The sequence below is a fragment of the Aythya fuligula genome, chromosome 8, assembly GCF_009819795.1.
Source record: "Aythya fuligula isolate bAytFul2 chromosome 8, bAytFul2.pri, whole genome shotgun sequence".
Classification (NCBI taxonomy): domain Eukaryota; kingdom Metazoa; phylum Chordata; class Aves; order Anseriformes; family Anatidae; genus Aythya; species Aythya fuligula.
The window spans coordinates 25,691,248-25,718,322 of NC_045566.1; the positions used below are offsets into that span (position 1 = coordinate 25,691,248).

The window sequence follows — 27,075 nt, forward strand, 5'->3', positions numbered from 1 at the left end:
GGTTGTCATTTCTATCAAAGAGAATAAATATGAAACTTAAGTCTTGAGATAATTGCTCTGAAATTAATTGTTCAAAATTTTTCATTGTACACTGTTCTTCAGCTGTCCCTAATGCTTTAGGGACTAGTTATCATAAAGCAGTTTGGATTCTTTTTGTGACGTGTTTTTACATCAGCCTTTCACAAACCTGCCCATGTATCCATCTAAAATATATCATCCTCTGATTTCCCTATTTACAGGCTTCACTTTCCTGGAGGCTTCCTACTGTGTTGTCATCTTTTAGGCATTTCATCCTTTTGGCTTTTGTTTGTGAAGCCAATGGCCTTGTGTCCATCCCTTAATGTGGACAGCTGGAGTATTTCTTTTTGTCCTGATAGCTTCTCTCAGGAAACATTAGGTTAGAAGTAACCAGTAGGAATGACAGAGTTTATTACTCTTAGGAACCAGTTTCACTCATTTTCCCCCTTTTTAAAAAACTTTTTCCCCCCTTCATGTCTTCCTGAGGAATGCATTGTCAGAGAGCTTTTGTAGTCTAGACTTTGTTCTGAGCCTTTGTCAATATTTCTCCTACAGATTATGATCAGAAAGCTATGTATTTGGAAAATGAAGATGATCTCCAATAGGAGCAAAAATACTTACGTTCCTGTAGGCCCTTCTCCACAACTTGCAGTGAGCAGCTTGTCTGACAAGAAGTTGGCTTCCAGTTGTGTCAAAACACTAGCTTGTGCTTTGAACATATTTTGCCCAATTCTTACTGGAGAAACCAGGGAAAGCCTTATGGCCTTAGACAGTAGTGAAAAGATTCTGGGTCAAGAGGCTCAAGAAAAACAGATATCCTGTGAAAGCTGGCAGATGTCACAATTTCCTTCTGCCTACTTTCTGAATCATTCAGGGAATAAACAGAAGGGTACCCACAACACTTTTTGGTTTAGTGAGGTTTTGACTGACTGCTGCAATGGGTTTCTGGCTTTTGCAGTTGGAGAAGCTTCTTGCTTGATTTCCCTGCTGCCCCAGCTACTCCTCTGGGTGCTGCCACTTACTCACTGCTCAGAAAATGTTTTTCTTCCCAGCCGCAGAACTCAGCAACCACCAGCCCCCAGGACACATCAGCCTTGTAGAACAGAGGTGGAAGGCAAGGTCCTTCCAGATTTCTCTCCAGGGATGGGATAGGCTCAGAGAGAGCTCAGCCTGAAGCGAATAATTCAATGGATTCACCAATCCTTCTCCTCCCCTTCCTACTCATTTGCTTCAGGAGACTGCTTTAAAATCACAATTATTTAATCCTGCTAGTACTCTCCCCTGTTCAGTACTAAATCTTTACATTTAATCATAAGATTCATTTTTCTTCACAAGCAAGTGTAAAATCTTTGATGCACAAAGATCCAGCTGCCTATTAGATCTAATCAGACTTTCTATTAAGAAAATGAAAAATAATGGCTAAATGTAAAATAGCATACAAAATATGAACACGTCTAAACAAAGCCAGTATTTTAATATCAGTTAAAGTACCCAAAAGATGATGTTGCAAAAAAGCAGCTTATTTAAAAGTATTCTTTGGCATTTATAATTTAACCTTAAATGAATTATTTCCGGTACAGGAACTTGGGTTAAAAATATCCAATTCAGTTAACTATTTAGATATTTACTGTTGAGGCAAATAAAATGATGTTCTATTACATATCACTTGGTTACTTTTCAGAGCTGAGAGATTTGCTTTGGGATAGACTGGATTTTGTTGCTGTTGAGATGCATCTGATTTTGACTTTGTAAACTGTCTCTCCTCTTACACTAACATTTTTATTCAGTCATACACACATTTCTGGATCTAGATCTTGCTGTAACATAAGTGGAGATCTGAGATGGGCTGTAAAGGGCTGTATAAAGATTGACAATAGATCATGCTGTCAATGAGGTTTATTCTTTGAAAATAGATGGATGCGTTTCAAAGACCCATAGTTCTTTGCTTTTGGAAACAAATTATGCAGGCATTTTTACTTGCTATATCTTAACATTGTTATTATTCTCACCTGCTGCATGCAGATCCTTGTGTTTAATGGCGAAAAGAAAAGCAACCCAGTAAAAGGAAGTATAAAAACCAGATGTAAGTAAATAAATATGGCATTTTTACTTTTTGTCTTTAGCATAGTATAGAGTAATAATGTAAATTGTGAATTCTATTACAATTGTTTCTAAATAAAAAATCAATCTGCCTATTTTTATAGTTAATAATTATTCTGCATTCAAAAAAAAAAAAAAAGAATATCCTCCTTCAGCGTTAAGGTAATGAATGACGTTGACAAGTCACCAAACATGACTCAGAATAACTACATAGCTGTGGCTTCTTCAGGAAACGTTCCAATGTGATTAGAAATTCATTCTTCTGACTTATATTATTCACTTTAGAATTATTTTCCTGTGTTCAGATACTGTGTTTCAGGAGCTGAACATGTGTGAGTTGTTGTGGATTCCCCACTCCCATGGAGTTTATGTGTCCAATGCCAAAAATTATGAGAAAGTCCAAGCATTGTAGACATGGGAAATATTATAGACAAGAGAAATAAATAAATAAGAATTTTATTTATTACTTATCTCAAGTAACTTATACACCTGGAAGGCTTTTTCCATTGAATCTTTTTGGGCACTTTACCTTCATATTTGCTGTTGGAGTCTAATCAACAGTAAGGGTCACAGGGAACCTGTCATTGATGCTCCCAAATGAGAAGGCCTGTTTTGAACTCAATTCAAAATCAGAAAATAAATTGGATAAAAGACGTTTTTATTTGAAGAATATGTTACTGAAATGTCCTTGTAGCACTGGCAAGAGCTGACAGGAAAAAAAAAAAAAAAGATTAAAAAGAGGTAAATTAAGAAATTAATTTAGGAACAGATCCTTCACATAATGAGTAACTGATCACAGGATAATTCAGTCCTGCAGCTGGGGGATGAGGCACCACATTCCCTCTGTCAAACAGTGTAACAGCCTTGAAAACCAGGAGCAGCTGGCAGCTCCCCTGCTCACATGTACAGCTCACGCAGCCCATGTCAATGCCAGGCCAGTGAGTGAGATGTAGCATCTCGACAGGTGGGCATAAAGACCTTAAGTGAAAGTTTTCTTAATGAAAAAGTTCTCTCCTTGTCAGTGAGCTTGCCATTTTTAAACTTTGAAATAACAAACCTAAGTTCAATATTTAAAAATAATTACTTAGTTCTTTTCATTAAAAAAAAAAAAAAAAAAAAAAAAAAAAAAAAAAGAGGCTGGTTCTGTATACAGATTTTTTAAAAACAAAGAGAGAAAAAAATTAAAGTTTTTATGCTCTTAATTATTTATTTGAAAAATAATATATTTTTTTCTTTTCCTGTTCCTAGATAACTCTAGGGCCCTGATCATATTCTTGGTGTTCTTGATCGTTGTGACATCAATTGCTTTGCTATTGGTTCTGTATAAAATCTATGACCTTCACCAAAAAAAGCTTAGGTAAGCTTCATATTTCTCTCCCTTCCTTATAAAAATGTTATTTTTTATTTTTCAAAGATATTTCACAACAGGTAGTGCAAAAGTGTTAGAAGTTTCATATTTCACTAATACATGGAAAAGACATCCTTTCATCTTTTCATCCTTTAAAAAAAAAAACAAAAACAAAAACAACAAAACTCAAAATCTCTCTTGGTGGTTTGTCTGGCAATGCAAATACAACGAACAAGATTTAAAATCTCTCTAGCGTACCTTTTTTCAGGCCACAGAAGAATTAATCTGCCAGAACAATATGCTTTGTTACTACTTTTGTGAAAAAATATTCGCAAGTATCTGCAAAACCTTTCCTTCATAAAGTAAGTCAAAAGTATTAAAAATAATACATGCAAAACAAAGTGGCCAGCAGGTGTAGGAAGGTGATTGTCTCCCTCCACTCTACCCTTGTGAGGTCCCATTTGCAGTGCTGCATCCAGGTCTGGGACCCCCAGCACAAGAAGGACGTGGGGCTGTTAGAGCAGGTCCAGATGAGGGCCACAAAGATGATCAGAGGCCTGGAGCACTTCTCCTATGAAGAAAGGCTGAGAGAGCTGGGGCTGTTCAGCCTGAAGAGAAAGCTCTAGGGAGAACTCTTTGCAGCTTTTCGATACTTAAAGGAGACTTCTAAAAAAGATGGAGAGCAAATTTTGCTTGGGCAGGTAATGATGGGACAAAGGGGAATGGTTTTAAACTAAAAGATTTAGATTAGATGTTAGGAGGATATTCTCACTCCAGTGAGGCACTGGAACAGGCTTCCCAGAGAAGTTGTGGATGCCTCATCCACAGCAAAGTGTTCAAAGCCAGGTTGGACGAGGCAACCAGAACTAGTGGGTGGCATCCCCGCCCATGGCAGAGGGTTTGGAACTAGGTGGTCTTTAAGGTCCCTTCTGACCCAAGCCATTCTATGATATGATTCCATGAAAATTATGCAAGACTCTGATGCAGCTCCCTTGCTTCTCCCCTGTGATAGCGCTCATTGTAGGACAGGGATCCGAAGTATCTCTGTACAGGATCTGAAAGTCCTAGCTGTGTCACTTTTATTTCACTAAGAGCTTGTAATGCTGTCTGTTTACTGAACAGTCTTGGTGGGTGTTCATATATGAAACTGTATTTATTTAACTCATCAGATATGTCTTACTAGACAAAGCTTTTACAGATGCTTTTGCTTTTCTACAGCAATTCTTCTGAAGACATCAGCCTCGTAGGAGGTGAGTATCTTTATATATTTAGCAGGTGGAAGTAAAATTAGTCACGTCTTACTGCCACTTTTGGATTGTTTACATTCTAGGTTTTATATGTAGATTACAGATGCTGACGTAATAAAACCTATTTTAGAGAAAAACAAACAAACAAACAAAACACACATTCAGTATTTCTCTACGTGTTAAAATATTGAACTTCAAATATATTCCAGAAGTATTTATACTTAAATGAACTGAAAGTTTACCAGTTTGAAAAACTGGTATTATTTCATTAAAAAAAAAGTTACCCCAGATTTCCCGTTTCCCTATACCTTCTTAAAATCAAGAATTTTAACATAAAGCAGTACTTTATCGCTATAAATTTTGAAGGCTTTAGAATTTCAAAGACTGAAACTAAACATAACGTGTAGGTTTTTGTACAGGATTTCAAAGCTTATGAAGAAAAACTGATTAAGTCAATACCAGAAAGCTTCAGGAAAACATCTTTTATTACATTCAAGCCCACAAAAATTAATTACATTAAATTGGGAGTAATACTGTATTGGTACCCAAATCCACTTGCTCGGATACACTTAATTGTTTAAACAATCTTTTAAATGGAACTGAAAAATCAACAGATGAATAGTTAGAGATGTTAAGCCTTGTTCAATCATTATTATAAAAGATAGTACAGATTATAACAACTCAGAATAAGTTGGAGAAAATTAGGAAAAGTAGGCAACATTTATTGTTATATTTCAAAAGAAATGTTAAGCAGGTTGTTTGTATAGTAATCCATTTAAACATTGCCAGGAAATGATTAGAACTAAAGTACACCCCCATCATTATTGTGGGTGTTTGGGCTGTCTGTTGCTGTGACCCAAGTATGACAACGGCCACTTTGTACAAAAGTGCTGTTCATGCAAAGTCCCTGCTTGTGGCCTCCTTCCGATGCATCCACAGTTGAACAAGACCTGTTATTCCCAGGATCTGTTTGCTTGTAGATTGTCTGGGGAACGAGTTTTTGAAAAATAAATATACTCAGTTGAAATAACTGGGTTCATCTTTTTGTTAATTTAACTGACAATTTGAGAAGCACGTTACATTACTGATATGTAGTTTACATTTTAAAAGACAGTAAAAATAAATGTTCAACATATTTACACAGTTAAGGATGATGAAAGACAGCTTCTGAACATAGAGCCAATACCTTCTGAGAAATTGTTGGAGACGTATAAGAGGAAGATTGCTGATGAAGGAAGACTTTTCTTGGATGAATTTCAGGTTTGTCATTGGCTCAAAATATACCACAGATTTGTAGCCAGGTGGTTGGAAAAATTCTGTTGAGGAGCATGTCTAAAGTATATGCACTAGTTATAAATAAATAACAAAGAACCTAGAAAATTGAGTGAATTCTCATCTGAGGTCAAATATGGCTTCAGCTAATTTTGCTACCAAGTACATAAGGAATCATAAGGAATGATCTGATGAAAACATATATTTTTTATTTATCTTTCTGGAGGGGTTCAAAAGTACTTTATGAGATTAACTTTCTACAGTCTCTTTCACTAATTAGACATGGCGATATAAATAATATAGAATTGTGAAGATATATAATTAAGGGAGAATACTTTTCATTTATTTTAAATAGAAGACATACATGAAATAGTATTGTATGAAAGTTATCTTCCAGATTCTTAGCAGCAAATTTCTTTCATATGTATTTGATTGTAAGTTAAGTACATGATTACTAATTAAATAAACATTGTATTTTACAGAGTATTCCTAGAATTTTCACTAAATTTTCAATAAGGGAGGCCAAAAAAAGCCATAATCAGAACAAAAACCGTTACATTGATATCCTTCCATGTGAGTATTACAGTTTTTGCATAAATTTTCTATAAATATTTGTTTTCTCAGTGCTTTGAGACAATATAATTATTTTGTTTAAATACTTTAAACAGATGACCATAACCGTGTTGAGCTCTCTGAGATACCAGGAGATCCAGGATCAGACTATATCAATGCAAGTCATATTGATGTGAGTGATTTCTATTTATAAAACCTCTTAGACGCTATTGAAGAAACCCTGTGGTCTGCACATTTCATGTATCAGACACTCTGAGGATTTCCATTTGATTTTTTTCAGTCTTTTTAATGTATTTGATATTATTGGAGTGTTGCATATTTAATTGATTTCTAAATTTGCAAATCTTTTTAAAATGTTCTTGTTTTCTTTTTAAAAGTTGAATAACGTTGTACGTTTTTACAGGGCTTCAAGGAACCAAGAAAATATATTGCTGCACAAGGTAATTTCTAAACTTAAAAGAATCTGTTTTCTTCATTCAACCACTTAGGAAGTAGTCACAAAGTATTAGTGAATTTAAAGAAAAATGGAAAAGCTCACATTTTGAAATTAAATGTGAAAAAAATTGCCAATGAGATTTGACTTTGGGAATTTTGTGAAGATGAACAAATTGTACTTCACAGTCTGGTTTGTTATGAGGTGTAGTTTTATGCAAGGGATTTTCATATTTCACAGATATATATATGTACAGATATTCACAGATATATATACAGATTTCACAGACATATATATACATCTTTATACACAGACATATATATACAACTTTTAAAATATTTTAGCCTGATGGCTGCAGTCATAAAGAAAGCAAAACTATGGCTGTTATTTGCGTGATCTCTGGTTAGTTTTTCAGACTGTGTGGCTAAACATATCAACAAGGCGCTTTTTAGTAGCTGGACTCTTTGAAAAAATCCCTTAATATATCTCCTGCCAGGCCCCAAGGATGAAACCACGGATGATTTCTGGAGAATGATCTGGGAGCAGAAGGCAACAATTATTGTCATGGTTACCCGCTGTGAGGAAGGAAACAGGGTGAGAAATACCCGTCCGCCCATCCGTCCGTCCATCCATCCATCCATCCTTTTATTTCTGAAAACAGAACGTGTTGCTGTGCACCTATTGTACAGTATTGTCACTTTATGTTACAAGTTAAATTCCATGGATATTTGGAATTATTTGGCAGTGATGTCCTAAGTAGTGACCACCTTTTCAGGAGAGGACAAGACCTATTAGAAACTGGAAAACTATACTAAGTTGCTGTCTATTTAAAATCAGACTTTTAGCTCTCTACTGTCTGCCAGTTTGCTGTTATGCTTGCTCACCAGTTAACTTCATATCTTTGTAGAACAAATGTGCCCAGTACTGGCCATCAATGGAGAATGGTTCTGCGACATACGGGGACATTATTGTGAAGATCAATGAAAGTAAAATGTGTCCAGACTATATAATTCAGAAACTACATATCACAAAGGTAAGTTGACTCAGGAGTATAAGACTGGCTGGAGTTGGAATGTGTATTTGGAGTCTGTAGGTTTTGTTAAAAAATTCTTTTAAAGCATGAGAAGAGTCAGCTGTCATTGGAAGATGCCTGCTGTTTTTCCCCAAGCAATAGCTGGTTTAAATAAAAACTTGCCACATGTAGGTGTCATTCATTACAGAAAATATGAGTTAGACATGCATTTCCCTACTTAAAACTGTATTTTCCCTAATACTCTGGAATCTACATTTAAGAGGACATTTAATATACTAAGTATGGAAAACCTAATATCATGTGTTTTCATTAGATATTTAGCTTGTTTTTAATCCAGAAATTTACATGGTTTTTATGTATCTCAGCATTGTCTTTTATGAGTAAAATTAATGTGACTCACAGACCAACATTATCTACACTCATAATAGTTGTGCAGTTGTACAGTGTACAAATTCTGGTAATCTCAAGTACATTTATAAACATAAGCATTTTAAAATTACCATTTGGCTATGTGAAGAGTCGCTAAGGCTGGTTAACCAGTCTTTTTTATACGTCGGAAATCATATTAGTTGCTGTATTTGTAATTGAGAAGAAAATTTGCCATCTAAGGCTAAATGTTCCGCTCACACTCTGCAAATATATTCCAGTATGGGGAAGTGGAATACAAATCACAGCTCTTCAGCAAAATACTCAAGCAACAGACTCCACCCATCTTGATCCATGATTACAGCTGGGAATTCCTACTCTGCTGTCTCATTGCATGTCAGTAATGCCAAAATTGCAACTTTATGTGAAGACAGAGAGAATATGATGATTAACTGTTGAAGACACTGCTCTGTGACTAGAACAATCTAATAGTAGAAGGGAAAGATTGCTGCAGGCTGACAACTAATATTTTTAGAGCTGTCTGTTCTCTGTTTGGCTGACGTCATAATAATATAGATAAAACTGAATATGGTTGTGGAATTTAAGTCGTCCCTGGCAAGAAATTGGAGACTTCTACATTTCTGGCGCAATAGTGATGTATAATTCCTGAAAGAGTGGTGAATAACTGTATGAACAGCTGTGTCACAGCTGGATACTTCAAATCTGAGCAAGAATTTGGGGATTAATTACTGGAAAGATACCCATGTAGCCACAATGAATCTTGGCCAGTAAAAAAGCCTTAGGAAGTCTTTGTCATTTTGTTTTATAATGATTATCAAAATGTGTGTCTTCTCTTTGAATCTAGCAGCAACATATGAAAATAAGACGCAACCCTAGACATGGTTTAAGCCTTAATCAAGTGACTTAAAAAAGAGAGTTAGTATCATTGAAAATCATAGGTTCTCCTGTACGTTTTTCTATTCTAAGTTAGTTTAATTTAATTTTATTTTTAATATGTGGTACATTCAGCAAAGTACTTCTAGGAGACATGAGAATTACTAGCCGGTATCCCTTGAAGCAAGCAGAACTATAAACTAGCCAAGTTATTCATGAATAGAATGGGGAGACATACTCTGGATCATAAGCTAGCCTGAGAACAAAGTACTTGTAACAACATTTTGAACCTCCTGCTTGTTCACTGTATAAGTTATTGTGAATTCATGGTTCACAGCTCTCTTCACTGCTACTTTTTTAATTTAAATGGAATATGAAAGATGTTGTAACCTGAGAGACCATTGAGCACCACATGACAGCACACTATTTGAAATTTCTGTTTCAACATTTGATGACTGTTGTCCTTATTTTTCTTTTGCTTTGTGTATCTGCACTTGATTTTAGCTTTGCATATATAGATATGTTAAAAAAAACACACAACCAACCAAACAAAAAAACATACTTATTTTTGTCTAGGGAAGAGAAAGGACAGCTGGAAGAGAAGTCACTCACATTCAGTTCACAAGTTGGCCAGACCACGGAGTTCCTGAGGATCCTCATCTCCTTCTTAAACTCCGCCGCAGAGTTAATGCTCTAAGCAACTTTTTTAGTGGCCCAATAGTGGTTCATTGCAGGTAAATCTTATATATGTAAATATGTTAAATGAACATGAAGTGAAACTGTTCATAAAAGGGAGCTAGGAAAGCTCAGTAGTTTTGATACTTTTTTTGATCCCAAATTTTGTGATTTGATTACTTGGGAGTGAAATAGCTAGAGAGGCGCTGAAAAGCCTGTTTTCTGAAGTCCCTGAAGTCAAGTCTGAAGCCCTGATTCAAGTCAACTAAACTTGAGAATACATAGACTTTTGAAAAGCAGCCAGGTAAATGCCATGCTATTCTGGCTATAAACACCATGTTTGACAATATCGGCCTTATTTTCATTAAAAGATGCTTAAAATCCAAACTTATAATTTCTAGTGTTGCCAATTAATTCACTACAAGAACAGTTTTCATTTCCTTTCTATCCACTTCTCATGTGTTTTCACTTTCTCTGTCTCACTGACTTTTCCTCTCTCAGGGAGGGACTGGAAGATGCCATTCCCCTTCGATAATCAAATCCCTTTTTGCTTTTCAGTGCTGGTGTTGGGCGCACTGGAACCTATATTGGAATTGATGCAATGCTGGAGGGGCTGGATGCAGAAGGCAGAGTGGATGTTTATGGCTATGTTGTGAAGCTGCGTCGGCAGCGGTGCCTCATGGTTCAAGTAGAGGTATCTTGCTAACATTCCTTTCACTTGGAACTCTCCTTCTCTAAGTTCTTCATCAGTTTTTCTCAGAAGTGCTCTGCTCAGTCTTGGGTACTCCTACAATTCAGGTGAAGTTTTTCATAGAAAATATAGCTTTAAAAATATTAAGAGAGAGAAAAACTTCCACTACAATTTTTAAGTTTTAGAAACTTTAGCTTTTTAAGTTTATATATTAGAGAAAAAAGACAGTAACATTTTGGATTTGATAATCCAGCTTCTGGCATACACTTCATAAATACAAAGGAACAAAGGTGAATTTACATAATCAAACTTAATGTTCATATTCAAAAATCTCTGTCTCCTGGGATTTTCAGTTGAGTTGAGAGTACAATATATGTCATGGACTGGTGGAATGTATGTTTTTAACTTATTTAGACATTTTTAAGATCAAATTTTTCAAATCTCAATTGCATGCTTTTTGAAAGATATGATGTTTATTTACAGAACACTGTTCATCCAACACGCTATGCTCCAAAATATTTAATTTGGAAGTCCCTATGATTTTTAATAGTTTAATTTAATGCCTATATAAAGTTAATGTTTAATGTTATTACCACTAATAACATCATATAAGTAGTTGTTTTTCATAATTGTTTTAAAAAGTGCTATGATTTTTTTACTCATCAATAACTTCATTTTTAAATCCTTCAAATGGGAAATACCAGTCACAGTACATCCTTATCCATCAAGCACTAGTGGAATACAATCAATATGGAGAAACAGAGATCAGTCTCTCAGAACTGCATTCCTATCTTAACAATCTGAAAAGAAAAGATCCTCCAAGTGATCCATCTCTGCTGGAGGCAGAATTTCAGGTAAATAAGCATTGCCTTCAAGTGCACTAACCTGTCACTCCCATTAACATTAACATAGAACATTAACATATAGCCATGAAAAAGAGGTACCATATAAAATAGATCACTTCTGTGCTATTTTCTTTCTCTGGCACAGAAACAATTTCTTTACCTTCATGAAAGAAAACCATCCTGTAAAATGAATTAAATTTGATTCTTGCTTTTGATTTCTATTCTTGCTATTTTTAATAAAGATTAGGGGCGTAAAATGATTACTTGTGTCTATGTGCATATTGTCCATGCCATTGTACATGTAGTACAATGTAGTCCAGATGTGACCAAAATTTATAGAATTATAGTAAGAAGTGATGCGCTGGGAGATGAAGACAGGATATGGGTGTCCAGAGGGGACAATGATCCTAGAAACTGTTTTTATTCCAAGCATAATGCCACATTTCTTTCTTTAGAGACTGCCTTCCTATAAAGGCTGGCGGACACAGAACACTGGAAATCGAGAAGAAAATAAAAGCAAAAATAGGAATGCCAATACAATTCCATGTAAGTATTTTCTATGAACATTTTGTTATTTTATCTAGTATCTTCTTTATGGAAACCTATATATTTAGAACAAACGAGGACAGTAAATTACCTTACTGAGATGTATTTGATTAATTAATTTTCTCAATGTTGTAAAATTAGAAACTTCTCTTAGTGTTTTAAAGAAGATTTTTTTAAAAAACTGTGAATTCTCATGAGTGTTTAAGTTTATTTCAAATAAAGTGGCCTTTATTCTGCAGTCTGTTATTGAACAACTGGACTTTTCTGCTTACAGACTCCATTAAAACATCAGAAACCAACTGCCTTTTTCTTTGGTGAAAATGAAGAACTAGAACTTGGTGACTGACAAGCTAGTGAAGGATCACAGGGGCTAGGTTTCAAAGAGCAGGTCACTGTCTTATGTATAGGGTAAAACTTTGCTCAGTACTTGGATGCAACACATCCCCAAATGTCTGTGGCTCACTTAAAAATTGCATTAGGAGAGAGAAGGAAGAAGCCTGATGGGTGGGAACCAGGAGGATTGGCTTTTGACATTACCCAAGGTGGAGGAGCCCTTGGCTCTCTTCTGTCAAATCCTTTTTTCCTGATGCCTCTGGCCTTTCCCTAGTAAAGACGCAACTGCCTGGGAACTGGTTTTAGCATGTATTGCCAGGGTTTTGCAAAATCAGCCACCAGTTCCCTGACTCCCTTCTACTGCTTAGGAAGGCACAAACACATTTAGTAGCACAACACCAAGTTCAGAAACTTGCTACAGTTCAGGGTCATTGGAAAAACTCATCTTTGCTCTTCTCCCAGAGCAAAGCAACCAAGCCACAGGGGAAGCCAGGCCACCACGTGTGTGGCCATCTTCATCCAGCAATAAAAAACAGTAGCTGGGATTCCCTGGAGGAAGCAGAATGGTGATGTGGAAACAACCCTCCTCTAATGCTGTGTATGAGCAGCAGTGGCATAACTGTGACACTGTCTCATGCAGATGACTTCAACCGAGTGCCAATCAGGAACGAAGAGGAGCAAACTAAGGAGGGTGAACAAGATTCAGATGATTCTTCAGATGAAGAAAGTGACTGTGAAGAATCAAGCAAATACATCAATGCTTCCTTCATAACTGTATGTATATAGAGGGTCCATTTTAAGCATCTCACAAGCTTTCAGATAAAGCTTGCCTATGATAACTATATACTAGCTTGAACTCATTCTCTTATTGGCTTCACAAATAGAATAAGTTTACCTGAACAGAGGAGGAAGATCTGATCGTTGATTGGCAAATCCATTTAGAATTTTAATAATCAAAACTTTCTACATTTCACTACTACAAGACAATCCGTATTAATATTTTCTCTGGGAGTGAAATGTGAGTACAGTTATTCACATACACAAAACTGTACTAGTAAAAATTTGGGCCATCAATTTTTTGGTGTCATATTTACCTCCAAGGAGAGCAGTTATCAGTTGCTAATTGGATAACATATGCTATGGAATTATTAGGTAAATTAGATTTATCTAGATTCTTTTTGCTTTTGGATAGCTCAGTGTCAGCTGACTGGTGCACTAAGTCTAGTGTAGTGTTTAAACTTCTCATTGGTGTAATTAAACAACTGTGTAGAATTAAATATTTGTTTTAGTTCTGAAAAAATATGCTTTGTAGATAATAGCAGGTCTCACCATAGCATGAGTGTATCTTGTTGTCAGTCTGGAAGTAATACTTTGGAAGTGATATTGGGAGTTTAATGTCATTTGGCTGTTATAATTGCTGTAAGATCATTCATTGCCTATTGTGATAGGCATATTTTCCCTATGAACAAATGGATAATCACTTTACATTATATAACAAGTTCTGCTGCATGACAATCACATTTCAAATGAATTTAAGGAAAGAAAAAAAACTTAAAATCTCTTTTATAGGGTTACTGGGGTCCAAAAGCCATGATTGCAACACAGGGACCACTTCAGGAAACTATCTCTGACTTCTGGCAGATGGTATTCCAAAGAAAAGTCAAAGTCATTGTTATGCTGACAGAGCTAAAAGAAGGAGATCAGGTGAGGGCATCATTTTCACACTGGTGTATTAAGGGTCCTCTATATACAAGGAAAACACTGAATTTCATTCTCTTATTCTCTTTCTCCACTTAAGTGTGTTTTATGGGATGAGGAATTTGTATTTCCAATATAATTTTTTCTATTGTTTACCTCCTTAATTTGACCTCTAATTAATTTTTTGAGGGAAAGTGTTGTTTGATGCTATATTTTAAAATACAGAGAAACTCCTACTACTTTGAAGTGAACACATTCTGTAAGTGCATGTGGAAGATAAACTAAAAGGAAGTTTGAATGGTAAGTGCTGACTTGTACTTTTATCTATTTTAGGAACTCTGTGCACAGTACTGGGGAGAAGGCAAACAAACATATGATGGCATAGAAGTTCAAATGACGGATGTCAACTGTTGTCCTAGCTATACTATACGAGCATTTGATGTTACACATCTGAAGGTAAAAGTTTCTTTGCAAATTATGAAAGGAAGTTTTACACTAGTTCTTCTAATTATAAGCCTAGCACAAAGAAAGGGGGCAGGGACAGTTCCAAACACACGTACCCCCTGCGCTAAGAAACTGAAGTATTTCTCTTCAAGACCAGCAGTTAATCATGATAAATGTTACAAATTGGCTAAAATTTACCACTTAGTGAGTTGCTGAGATGGTAGTAGTGGAGTCTCAGGAGGTCAGCTCTCTTTTGTACTTTAAGCAGTGCTTAGACCTCTGCCTAGCTCATATTTGCACAAAGGCAGAACTCATATCACAATATAGTTCCCCAGGAATAAAAGATTTCTTTTGTAAAATGGTTGCAATGGGTGTTCTACATGTATCTTTAATTTTAGCCTTAACATTAACTACGCTATTTCCACTGCTGTTTTGCAGAGGAAAGAAACACAGAAGGTGTATCAGTATCAGTATCACAGGTGGAATGGCTTGGATGTTCCAGAAGATCCTAAAGATTTAGTCAGCATGATTCTAAACCTTAAACAAAAAATCCCAACCAGACCAGCCTCTGAGGACAACAGGAACAACCGCAGTGTACCACTTGTCGTCCACTGCCGGTGGGTATGAATGCAGCACGCTCTGTAACCTGGCTCTAAGTTCTGGATATACTTAATAACCACAATTTTGTGATACCCACCTTTTCCCACAAGCCTTGCTTGATATGGCTTGTGGGAGACACTCAGCTCTTTGTATAAAATTCCTTAAAATGCTCAGAACTGAGCTTTTTTATTATAGTGCTGAAAGGTGAGTGCACTTCTCTTCAGCCGGCATGGGTGTGGAGTAGGTGGGTAGAGCTGTGTGCTTTTGCCTGGTACATGTATTTTGAGAAGAAATGCTAGCTCAGAGTGTTCTTGTAATGTACTACTAATGAGGACCCAGCAGAGCTGTTAGTTCAACCCAGTGCATAAGTTAGGATCATTTCCAGGAATTTCCTCGCATACTGTTTTAAAGAGAAGATAATCCTGATAATGATTGCTGAGATTTTAAGACTAAAACTTCTAATTTCTCTCTTATCTGTTAAGTGTTCAAATGAGTTCCAGATGGAATCTAGATAAACTGTCTTGTGTGTGTCCTACAGATATTCTTAATTGTAATAATTTCTGTCCAGTAAAAAATGTTTTAAAAATGTAATTCATTATATAGACTTTGAATTAAGCTATTGTTTAGTGAGAAGTCTTGCTGATTATACATTTTAAAAAGGCGTGTTTTCTTCTAGTGATGGATCGCAGCAGACTGGTGTATTTTGTGCTTTAATGACCCTCTTGGAAAGTGCAGAAACAGAAGAAGTAATAGATGTTTTCCAAGTAGTAAAAGCTCTTCGTCGCACCAGGCTGGGAGTGGTCTCCACCTTTGTAAGTAAATCCTGTGACTTAACAGGACAAATCACAAGATTGCTTATCACAGTTACAAATATCCTTATCATGTTATGCATCGTTTCTGCATAGGGAATACTAATTATAATCAAGACATGCACAACCACTAATCATTACTTGGAAATTGGCATTGCTGTTAAGAATAAAGAAGTCTGTGAGATATCCAGCGATGTAATGCTATAACACCTAGTGGAAGGCTGCACATTATACAATTACAAATTGCATAAATTGGTATTTCTATAGTTGGTTTAGAGACGTGTGCACAGCACCCTGGGTTAGGAGGCGAAATTCATTTCACAGGTTGTGAGCCATCGACTTTTTTTTAAGTCACTCCAGAGAATTTGCGTCTCCGTAGCATACACTTTTTATTTACTGAAAAAACAAACCAGGTTTAGTTTAAGATAAGATATAACTCTCCCAGACATAAATGTTGTTTACAATTTAGGTACTCTGAAAAACATATCTGGGGACTTTGCCTTGTGAACCAAGAGGGTACTGAGTGACTCAACTTGGAGCATCTGATAGAAGCAGCTACAGAGATATTATATACACATGAAATCAGAATAAACCATAGAACCACTATCCTGTACGCCAAAAACTGTGCAAGCTGCTTCACATGTGGTTCTGCATGTTCAATTGTGTACTATGTTTCTAAAATTTAAGAAAAGAAAGAATGAATGGGCTTATTTGTGGGCTCTGTGTGTTTCATTCATACTAACCTCTTCTCTTTATATTTAAGGAACATTACCAATTTCTGTATGACACCATTGCCAGTATCTACCCTGCACAGAATGGACAAATAAAGAAGAACAGCCAGCAGGAAGATAAAGTTGAGTTTTGCAATGAAGTAGAAAAAAAAGATCAGGAAACTGATTTGATCACTATTGATCTTACCACATCAATACCAGAGGAAAATGAGGCTCCTGAAGTCTGGGAGGATTCTAAGGCTGCAGATACTACTAAGGGAACAGAAAGCTCAACAAATGGCCCCACAACTCCAGTTTTAACTTAATTTTTTTTGCTAAAAAAATAAACAGTACATTTTCATGTGCAAAAAATCTTAACCAAAATAGGAAGTATATGATTTTTTTTCCCTCTTCATACCTTTTTGGAAGACATCTATTTTTATATCAGATTTTCAAAGTTACAAATTTAACGGAATACTTGAAACTCATAGAGAGTGACAAAGAACTGTGTAAGTTCATTTTTTGTGTAGATTTGAATTTAATTCTTCAAAAACTTTTCACTGCTTTTGTGCTTTTCATTTTAAAAATATGTACAGTGTAATACAATGTTCTTATATTGCGCAGTGGGAAGTGTTTTTTTTTGTTTGTTTGTTTTGTTTTGTTTGTTTTTTTTAACATCTGTAACAAGGAGGAAAACAACTCAACACAGCAAGAGTAGTGTATTACTAAAACAGGCCTGTCTTCAAAACTATTAGCAAGTACTCTAATTGGTAAGCATATGTTCTATCACTTCAGGAGTGCTGACCAAGCACTGTTTAAATAAGTGGAATTTATGGGACTTTGCCAAACAACTTCAAGAGCTTATTGTTTACATTGTGTGCTAATTCCAAGGGTCAGATTTTTAGTAAATCCTCCCAAATCAACGTGGAGTAGAAGTTTTGCATTTTTCTAACTTGCCTCAAGATGTCCTTGTTGCTCCATATAAATTCATCTGAGATTTCAATATTAGATTCAAAGCAGAAAGTTTGGAGATTTGAATGATTACAGTTCTGACAGAAAACACGTTCTGTTTACTCTTAGAGCTTGAAATATTGTGTGCTTGCACATTTATTTTGTATGCTTATATCCTGTAATTTAAAGAGATTACTTCCATGAATGCATATGACCTGTTTTCAGAGTAGATGCTTTTCTCCAAACCATGTATATTTCAACTAGTACAACATTTTTTTTTTTTTAAGAGATTTTGTATGTTATAGTTGTGATACTTCTACTGTTTCTTGCTGAATTTTAGCCTACTGTTTTTAAGACAAATAAAAATATTAATTAATAGTTAACATGGTGGAAATTGTTCTAACAGTCTGTAAACTGGTCATTTCTTCTAAATGCACAAAATCTTGTGCCATCCAATATATGGATAAAAATACAAATTTCAGTAGGAAATTCTTATAATACTGTGTATGAATCCAGGTAAGTGTTGTGATTCTCTCGTTACAGGTGAACAAAACCATTTTTCTCTTGCTTGAAGTCATTAAAGAAACTCAACAGACTTAGTGCCCCTCCACTTATCACTGCATGCTCCTAATTTCTCCTTACAAAAAAAATAAAAATAATTGAAAATACTTGAGAGCTATGTAAAAAACATACATGGTCACAGTTAAAACATTAATTTAATTTTGCAGCTAATTGAGATCAAATAATTAATGCACAATTATCAGTTAGGTGCTGCAGCTTGGTAGTCTTATCAAGGTGCAGTGGCAGCAAACATTCACATGTGTATATGTGTGTGCGTATATATATATATATATATATAAAATAACACTTCATACAATCCCAATGTGACAATTGATGGAGTCTGCCTTAATAAGTTTTAGAATTTCTGATTACTTCTAGGAACTTTCTATGTATACATCAGGGTGCCTTTTATTTTTTTCCTTTTTTATTGCCATTTGAGTTTCAAAAATCCAAAAGGTGGTGACAGAATCTGTAGAAGAGTGCCATTATGCTGGGATGCTCTGTATTCATGTGGGTGATCTGTGGTTGTATTTTTATGTCTCCCAGGAACACAGCGAAGCACATCACAGGTGACGCACAAAGCCCAAGCTAATAATCTGCTAAGAAACCGTTTTGTTAAGGCAAGAACAACATTGTAAGCAGGCTGGATACCTGGCATAGCCTAGAAACTGAGAAACTAACATGCAAAGTAAGATACAAAACTTTGTTGACTTTCTCAAGTAGAGTTAAACTGAAAAATGACAGGTAACCACAGCCTCAAGCTAAGAGTTAGCTGTTGTTCACAGGTATTTTATAATCTGAAATCCAGGATGGAAATAGCTAAGCAATGGGTGAGTTAAGCAACAGGTAATCTGGGAGACCACTTCAGTTAATCAAGGTTTAATGTGATCAAAGGGATTGGATTTCTGCCACAATTTACTGGATAGAAACCAGTAGAAAAGTGGAAGAATGATGATGTGTTAGTGGAGCCAGGTGTAGGAAGACGTGGAGAGAGGAAGGGTCTCAGAGCCTTCACAAGGTCTTTCTTGGTCAGGTAACTACAGCTGGGGATGAACCTTGTGTTTTTTCTCTTTTGTTTATATTTTCATAACTTTCTTGCACTCTGTAATGAACAAGGTAGTAATATTAATATCTTTTGCAGAGAGAGTATGTTATGAATATCAGCCATATCGTGATTCTTGAGATGAATGTTATACGACATAAAAATGTCCAGCCCACTGAGCCTGGGACTGGTCCAGGCTGTGGTGGTCAGAAAAATGTAAGGCTTCAGAGGAAGAATGGAACCCAGTACATCATAAACGTACAGCAAGGTATAAATGAAAAGTTTTATACAAAAGTTTTATTAGCTGATCTTTCTTTTCAATGCAAATGAAAGGAAGATGACAACTGCAACATTATTAAAGAAATTTAATTTAAAATATCTCCTTGCTAGGGACAGAAAGAAATTCTGCAGTAATACAGAAAGTTACTGTAAATAAATCTTAAAGTCTTGTTCAACCTTAATGAAAAGGGTGGTTATCAAATAGCTAAGTCCTCAGACTCAGTATTGTCAGCATCAGAAATACATAACATTACTGAATTTGTGAAATTAAAATAATAAACCTTTTTCAAAGGAACAGGCATATAACTATTTACAGCCAGGTTGTGTTTTGAATCCAAAAGTGTGACTGTACAACACAGAGGCAAAGCAGAAACAGGAAATTTACTTTGGACCAATTTTAGAACTCAGTATCACAGTTTTGGTTTTGGAGGGCAAACCTCATGCTAGCTTGACCTTGCCTGACAGTTAGCTGAGATCCTGGCCACGTAGAGTGTGCCCACAGCAGTGCTCCCTACAGTCCCTTAGTGGCCCTGCTGCATTTTCTCAGTTTACCCGCCAGGCTGTGCTGAAATTCTTCAAACACCTCTGTTCAGAGCTCTGCGCTGCGTTCAGCTTGCTCCATCGCAGTAGCATGGAGCCATTTGAGGTAACGAAGATAGCATTTGTTTATACAAATGCATAGATTGTGTCTGTGTAAGACAAAGCTCTGGTTTGGAGTGCATGTTGTAACCGAACCCTCCATGCTTAGCCTCGATAATTTGGTTGTGAACATAATTCATTGCTGTATCAGTGAGATAACATTCCCAACTTTAAACTGATGTTTTTTTTTCAGAAGCTTCTTGGGCTGACAAAGAAAAGAAAAAATGGAATAAAGTAGTGTGCCTGTGCTAACTTTTTTGTAAGGCAATACAGCATGGAGTCAATATTGGATTGTGGGGCTGATAGACTTTATAATAGTGGTTCTCAGAAATGACTGCAAAAAATAAACTACATGTGAGGTACAGCAGACTGCATACATACAGAATAAATCAGTGGTAGCATCACAGTCTACCAAGAAATCATTTGTCAGCTCTCTTGTTGAAATAGAAGTCATCACTCATACTTTTCAACTTCAGAGAAATATGTTAAAAAAAAAAAAAAGGACAATAGTAAGTTTTCACTCAAAAATGAAGTTCTTGCCAAATGCAGAAATTTGGCAAGTGTTAGTTTTGAAGTTTAAAAAAAAAGAAAGAAATGAATCATTTTTCAGCCTATTTTACTTATGTTAATGTCATTTTGAGAACAACCGTATCTTGTTATAATTTTGGTACTGAATTATTTGTCTTTTATGAAATATATAAATGTCATATTTTAATGTTATGTCATTTTGTCGTTGAAACCACTTCAGGACTACAACAGTTCAGCATCTTTAAAAGTGTTTCCTTTGTCTATGCCGATTTTCAATATAATTCCTATTCATCAGTAAAATGAAATTCTGACTTTATGTATTGATTTAGCATAAATAAAATTCCCACAGAACAGAAATTCAATTTCTTAAATGGCATTAAAAATTATTCCATAAGTTCTGTCTGCTTCCCAAGAGAGCAAGCAATTTCCACTACCAAATCATGCCTTGCCCCTGCTCCAACCACAATGGAAATACTTTTTCTGTGGACATGGCAGGCAGGCAAAGTTTGCAGCCCCCTTTCCAGCAGACAGCCCCATTCTTGCCTCCTCAGTCCAATTAGTCAGTCTCTGCCTTTTCCTTTGGTAGCTCTTGCTTGAGTTACTGAATGGTGGCCTCTTCATACCTGAATACCTGAATATCAAATGTATAGTTTTTCTCATTCTTTGTTATATCAAATATTTCATTGACTTGAAGAGACATCTGTTTTCTGCCGCAGCCTCTCCACTTCCATCTCCATCCACATCTCTGTCCTCCCTGCTCCTTTCTGGCATGGATGTCATCAGTGCAAGGTGCCAGGGAGCATCAAGAGCTGGCTGCCCTGCTAGGGAAGCAGAGCCTGGATCAAGGGTGAAGCAAAGCAGACAGGGAAGGGATTGCATCGAGGGCACAGTGAGCAGGGCAGGGCTGGTGACACCAACCAGCATCACACAGTGGACCACTGCTCGCCATGCAAGTGCAAAGCAATGAAGCAGCTGTGAGGCCAAGGAGACGAGGGTGAGTCAGGATCAGCCACGAGCGTGGCCAGGTACAGGCAGCCCTTAAGGCACAGCAAGTCTAGGCAGCGCTCCTTACCTTAATGCCACAGGCTTCCTGGCTTGTGTCAAGAAAAAAGTTTATGTTACATCTCTTCTAAAGGTCTTATGCTGCTTTGGAATCACTGACTGTATGAAGTTCATATGCCACTTGGCTAGATGTTACAGAGGTTGATTACTCGTCGTAGCATGCCATTTGTTGGGGTCTGTGGCTCAGCCTCTGATACCAACCTGCAATTGCTAAGGTAGGAGATGTCAGCACAGCTGTCATATCATGGTGCAGGATTCCACGGGCTCTGCTTTAGCATTTCTGAAGATTGCCGAAATTTTAGATCTTTCATTTTTAGCTGTTAGGACAACCACTGAGCCCTGTAAAACCAATAATGCTGGCTAAGTGCTGAACGACTATTTACACTAAAACTTGAATCTTTATTGATATAAAGTTTATGACTATCTATGTAGAATTTAAAGTTAAGCATATAGAGATGTGAGAAAAACAAGTTAGCTGAATTCGTGTACTTACAGATAGGAGGTTCATATATTTTCATTCAAGACCCATTTCTACTCTGTGTGCTACATCTGCACCTCTGCATCCCAAGTGAATACCAGCTGAGATTTTATTGTGGAAGTTCATCTTAGAACAGGTACGAAAGAAATAGCCGCAAACTAGATATTTTGTTCTCAACTTTTCCATCTAGCAGGAATAGTTTTCTGATGGTGTTTTGTGAGAGTCACAGTTTCAAGAGTGCTATTTTTGACTTTCCAGCTCAGTAGTCCTTGAAGTCATGGGTTTTACACTGCTACACAGAAATGTATTAACAATCCCCACATCTCCTTTTCTGGTCTCTCTCCATAGCCTTCCAGTAGGCTTCTTTTCATAGCAAGAAGCTTCACTAAGTTAAAGCAGTACAGGCACGCAGCCAGCAGCGGTGCTTGCTGCATGGCAGGAGGCTTCTAGCAGGAGGCACTGTTGGAGAAGGAGTAAGGAAGCTTGAACTGAGATGGCCTCACACTTGCATGCTTTTTATGTAAAGAAATACTCAGGAGTCATCAAATGAGTGTTATTCAATAGCCATTTCAATCTCTTCTCCCTTTTCTCCTCCAAAGCTTTTGGATAGAGCAGATGGGTATGTTTTTCCTTATATTTATGGAATTTTCTCTTGCTTTGGTTCCTTTCTGTATTGCTTTTTTTTTTTTTTTTTTTTTTTTTTTTTTTTTTTTTTAAATTGCAGCTAGCACTCTATTACTCAGCTTCAAGCTTTTGCTTGTAGCTAAAAATATAAATAAATCAAGAGTTTGTTTAGTTTAATTCCTGGTGCTGCGATTTTTTTCATCCCAACTGTCATTATGAATTAGTCATTTCTTTGCTCAAAACCATCAAGTACAACAGCATCCAAGGTAAATACTTCAATAAATCAAGTCTGATAAATTAAATAGTTATAACTTCAAAAATCTAAGATAAATAGGAAGGGGGAGAATATTTTTATAAGGTTTATTCAGGTTTCCTTGGCAAGAGCTTGAGCTACAGTAGACGTCCCAGCCAACACATTCCCCTGCAACCTGACACTCTTGGCTGAGAGACATCACAAACACAAACGAGTGACCCTGTGATGGTAACTGCTCTGAACAGCTACAACTGTGTGCTGATGGCTCCTCTGAAGTGATTCACAGCCAGCGCTCACATATAAAGTGCTGCTAGAAGGTAGCAAGAGTAACCCAGCCCAGAAGCTAGAACAGGATATATCTCCACATTAGGGAAGTGGGCTGTATGCAAGAAATAGATGCAGGTGTCCGGCTGTTCTGCTGGACTTCTACATGGGAAAAAGGCGTACCAGATTTAGCGCAAAGAATTTTTAGCCAATTATATCATTTTATAGCAGCATTTAAGGGAAAAAAATGCTAATCACACCACTTGCTAGACACTAATCATGTCTACAGCAAAAAGTAACACAATCACGTGGTAGGAAGGAACTTGTTCACTCCCATTGCTTTCTGGTACTGGTTCCCTGCTTTCCTGTAAATCCAAAGCACACACACTCTGTAAGGCTGCTCTGTGATGGTCACGGAATCACAAAATGTTAGCAATTGGAAGGGACCTCGAAAAATCAAATGTCAAATGATCAAGTCAGTTTCCGCAGAGAGGACTAATGTGCAGGGCCAGCAGTACATGTTGTAACAAATATCTGAGCAGCCATTGTTTATCAAAGACTAAGAAGAGTGGAAAGTAATATTAAAGAAGAAAAGAGCAAAAATTCCTATGGCGATTACTTTGAGGTAAAGGAAGAGCCCCAGTGTGTCAGGGTTCAGATAGAAAGAGAGATCTAGAAACTGAGGATTTTTTAATTTTTATTTTTTATTTTATTTTTTTTTCATGTAGGGACTGCCCAGAGTGGGGATTCTGTGCCAGTAAGGACACGGTCTTAGTCCTCTGTTAAAGAGCACTTCTGATGACGTTAACCAGACTGTGGAGGGCAGCTGTTATGAAGCACAGCTCAAGAAACTGTGCTGCCTCAAGGCCCTGAAGCAGCCTTTTTACTTTTATGTCTTGGCTAATGAATAGTCTGCCCTTTGGCGTCTCTTACATAAGCTGAGAGCTTTTTAAGCCCAATGCATCTCACATTCTCTAGAAAAAAATAAATAAATAAAAATTTGACCCAATAGGATAATGCGTAAGCAATTCCCTGAGTTACAGCCTTCCCTCATTTTTCCCAGTGTGGGCTTTTGCTCCACAAAGCACATTATGAGCATGGGGGAAGCAATTCCATGGGTGAACTGATTTTGCAACATTGCTTGAAAGTGTCCAGTGACGTCAATATGATCACACCATTCTTCCAAGCCAGGACTCTGTCCTGTATCAATGAAAATTAGTGGGATTTTTCCCAGTGATGTTGCTGTGTTGTATGTTGGGGTTTAAATAAGAGAAGCAAGTATGAATAGGCTACATTCAATATATATATTTTTGCCCTTCTGTACCGGAGATACTGACATTCACAAATATTGCCTCTATGCAGAAAGTTTCCCTCCTGTAATAAGCTCTTTCTTCTCTCCCCAAAGCAAGGGAAAACAGAGGTTATCTACATAAAAATGTGCATTTGGCACACTACTGTGCCTTGAAACAATTCAGTTTTTGGATTCTGTTGCCCTGTAAGTGAAGAACAACACAGGGTATGTAAAACTTGTAGTTTTAACTTTCACATTCTGCTTCTTTAAGAAAAAAAAGGCACAAATAATCTGTTTCAAGTTTTACCTGGAGCCCACTGTTGAATTGGCCCCTAGCCAACAACAATCTAAGAATATGCCTTCCTGCTAATTTGGCTCAGTGATAAGATCCCTGCCAGCAGTATATAGCTGGGAAACTGTATGTGGTTAGCCTTGATTCCTTGGCAAACAGGCACAGAATTTGAACAGCAAGTGGGAAATTCCTATTGACCTGGTTATAGTGTTTTTCAGAGTCTAACACCTGTTTCTTTTTCAAATCCTCTCTTCCTTTGCATAAGGTTTTTGTATGTGTGTCTGTGTGTAAAAGATCAAAGCAAGAGGCAACATGAATTTGCCCTTAGAAGTGGCTTCTTTTACATCAAGTTTCAGTCGAGCATATTAAAAATCAACATCTAGTTAAAACCAACCAACCAACCAACCGTCATCACAGATACAATTTTTGCTACCTCCTGGTTTATTCTTGGATAGGGGCAATTACAGGAGCATAGCTGGAGGACAAACAAGTACCTGTTAGAATTTCAGCGTTAAGCAACAGAGAGGTATAATTAAATGTGCTGTTCTGATGGGCTTGAAACTCATTTGCAATCAAGCAAACCGTTGGGGCTTTTCAGCAGATTTGGCACTCCCCTCGGAAGAGGTCCGGTGCTGGGACAGCAGCCACGTTTCACTGCCCCTCCTGACTGAGATGCATTGATGGAGATGTGTGGGAGTTTACACAGGGTCCTTTTGCACCAGATTTTGCTCTGACCTGGATTAATCTCCCACTTTTGTGAGCACCAAATGTCACCAATATTCACACCTCAAACAAAAACTAACCCAACCTTATTGATATAGCAAATAGGATTTTATTACTACTTTTTTTTTTTTTTTTTCTTTTTTTTTTTTTTCTGCATAAATGAAGTCTTATTTAATCTTTGTTGCCTTGGATGAGGAGAACACGGTGCTGGGAGCCAAACCTTTCACAGCTTCCTAGACATACCTGAAATTAACTCTTCAAGAGGAAAATGAAAATTATGAGTCCACATCAGTTTGCAGTTCCTTTTTATCCCCCGTATAACTAGGGCGAACCTGTCAAAAGCTTGAATGTTAGCAAGAGTCTATATATGATGTATGTTCACTGCAGTGCTGCTATCTGAAGGCTTCATACAGACGAGCACAGCATTGGAGCTCCTCAACCAATGCTGAGCCGGTGAGCTCGGAGCCACAAATCAGATGCAGCCTAGCAATGTTATTCCAGCACTCTCATCAGAATTAATTAGCCTGGCTGAGAGGCAGGACAGATTTGTCGGGGCAGACTGCAAAGACAGAGCAGCTATAGTGCTTAGTACCCGAGTGAGTGAGTTTGGAGCAACACGGAAGTGCTGTCAGTGCTGAGAAAATCGTGCTGACTTAAGTGTGTGTCAGATCACACTGTTCATTAGATCAGTTGTCTCAAAGAAGCATGCACAATACTATATCTAGAATAAATATTTTTGCTCCTGTACTTTCCTTTTTCGGTACAGTTTCAAGAGAAACAAGAGTCTGATTTCTTGAAAGAAATTAAATCACCTTTGAAATCAAGCAAAATAGTTCCCTCTCCCATCTCATACATTTCCCATCTCCTACCTCAGATGCTGCAGTAGTTTGGCAGAATGAGCACAGAATAGGAATTAGGACTTTCAGAGCTATCTATTAAATTTGCATGTCCATTTCACTTCAGTTAATGGAATCAAAATCCAGGACTGATGTTGAAAACCAGGAATCTCTGGAGAAACACACAGTATATAGAAGATTTAGGTAGCTCAGAAAGTAGCAGTTGATGCCCACACTTATGTCCAAATCCATTTTGAAAATAAGTGAAAATAATTCAGAAGAACTTCAGCAAGACTAGTTAAACTTCAGAAGAGCTTATCTTGGGATTTGTTTTTAATTCTGCATCTTTGTTGTTTTTGAATGCTGAACGCGGTCTAGAGCGCAAAAACAAGCTTGAGATGTTACTAGATGTTCTGTGGCTTGTTGCACAGAATGTCAGACTAGAAAAACCTCAGCGTTTCTGTCTCCAGAAGCACTGAAGCTAGATTTAATTTCTGATACAAAGATGGTCCTTTTACTTTCCAATTAGCAGTCTTTATTAGCATACGCTTTATCATGAAACAGAATCATACCTTGTTCTAGCTGTCTGAGTTCTTTTTCTCTCCTGATATTCAGGA

General features: G+C 36.9%; 1 protein-coding gene across 1 annotated transcript in view; it reads left to right on the forward strand.

Annotated features, from left to right (window-relative positions):
• PTPRC (protein tyrosine phosphatase receptor type C) overlaps positions 1-17,657 on the forward strand; it is a 31,629-nt gene extending 13,972 nt beyond the window's left edge. The window contains exons 11-29 of the mRNA XM_032192300.1: positions 2,041-2,101; positions 3,367-3,475; positions 4,685-4,716; positions 5,858-5,973; positions 6,468-6,558; positions 6,654-6,730; positions 6,962-6,998; positions 7,488-7,585; positions 7,899-8,024; positions 9,861-10,018; positions 10,518-10,653; positions 11,355-11,504; positions 11,951-12,041; positions 13,015-13,148; positions 13,944-14,078; positions 14,406-14,528; positions 14,955-15,133; positions 15,793-15,928; positions 16,689-17,657. Of these exons, the coding sequence (XP_032048191.1) occupies positions 2,041-2,101; positions 3,367-3,475; positions 4,685-4,716; positions 5,858-5,973; positions 6,468-6,558; positions 6,654-6,730; positions 6,962-6,998; positions 7,488-7,585; positions 7,899-8,024; positions 9,861-10,018; positions 10,518-10,653; positions 11,355-11,504; positions 11,951-12,041; positions 13,015-13,148; positions 13,944-14,078; positions 14,406-14,528; positions 14,955-15,133; positions 15,793-15,928; positions 16,689-16,961 (2,262 nt within the window). The 3' untranslated portion in view covers positions 16,962-17,657. The remainder of the gene's footprint in view (positions 1-2,040; positions 2,102-3,366; positions 3,476-4,684; positions 4,717-5,857; positions 5,974-6,467; positions 6,559-6,653; positions 6,731-6,961; positions 6,999-7,487; positions 7,586-7,898; positions 8,025-9,860; positions 10,019-10,517; positions 10,654-11,354; positions 11,505-11,950; positions 12,042-13,014; positions 13,149-13,943; positions 14,079-14,405; positions 14,529-14,954; positions 15,134-15,792; positions 15,929-16,688) is intronic.
• Positions 17,658-27,075: the final 9,418 nt, after the last annotated feature.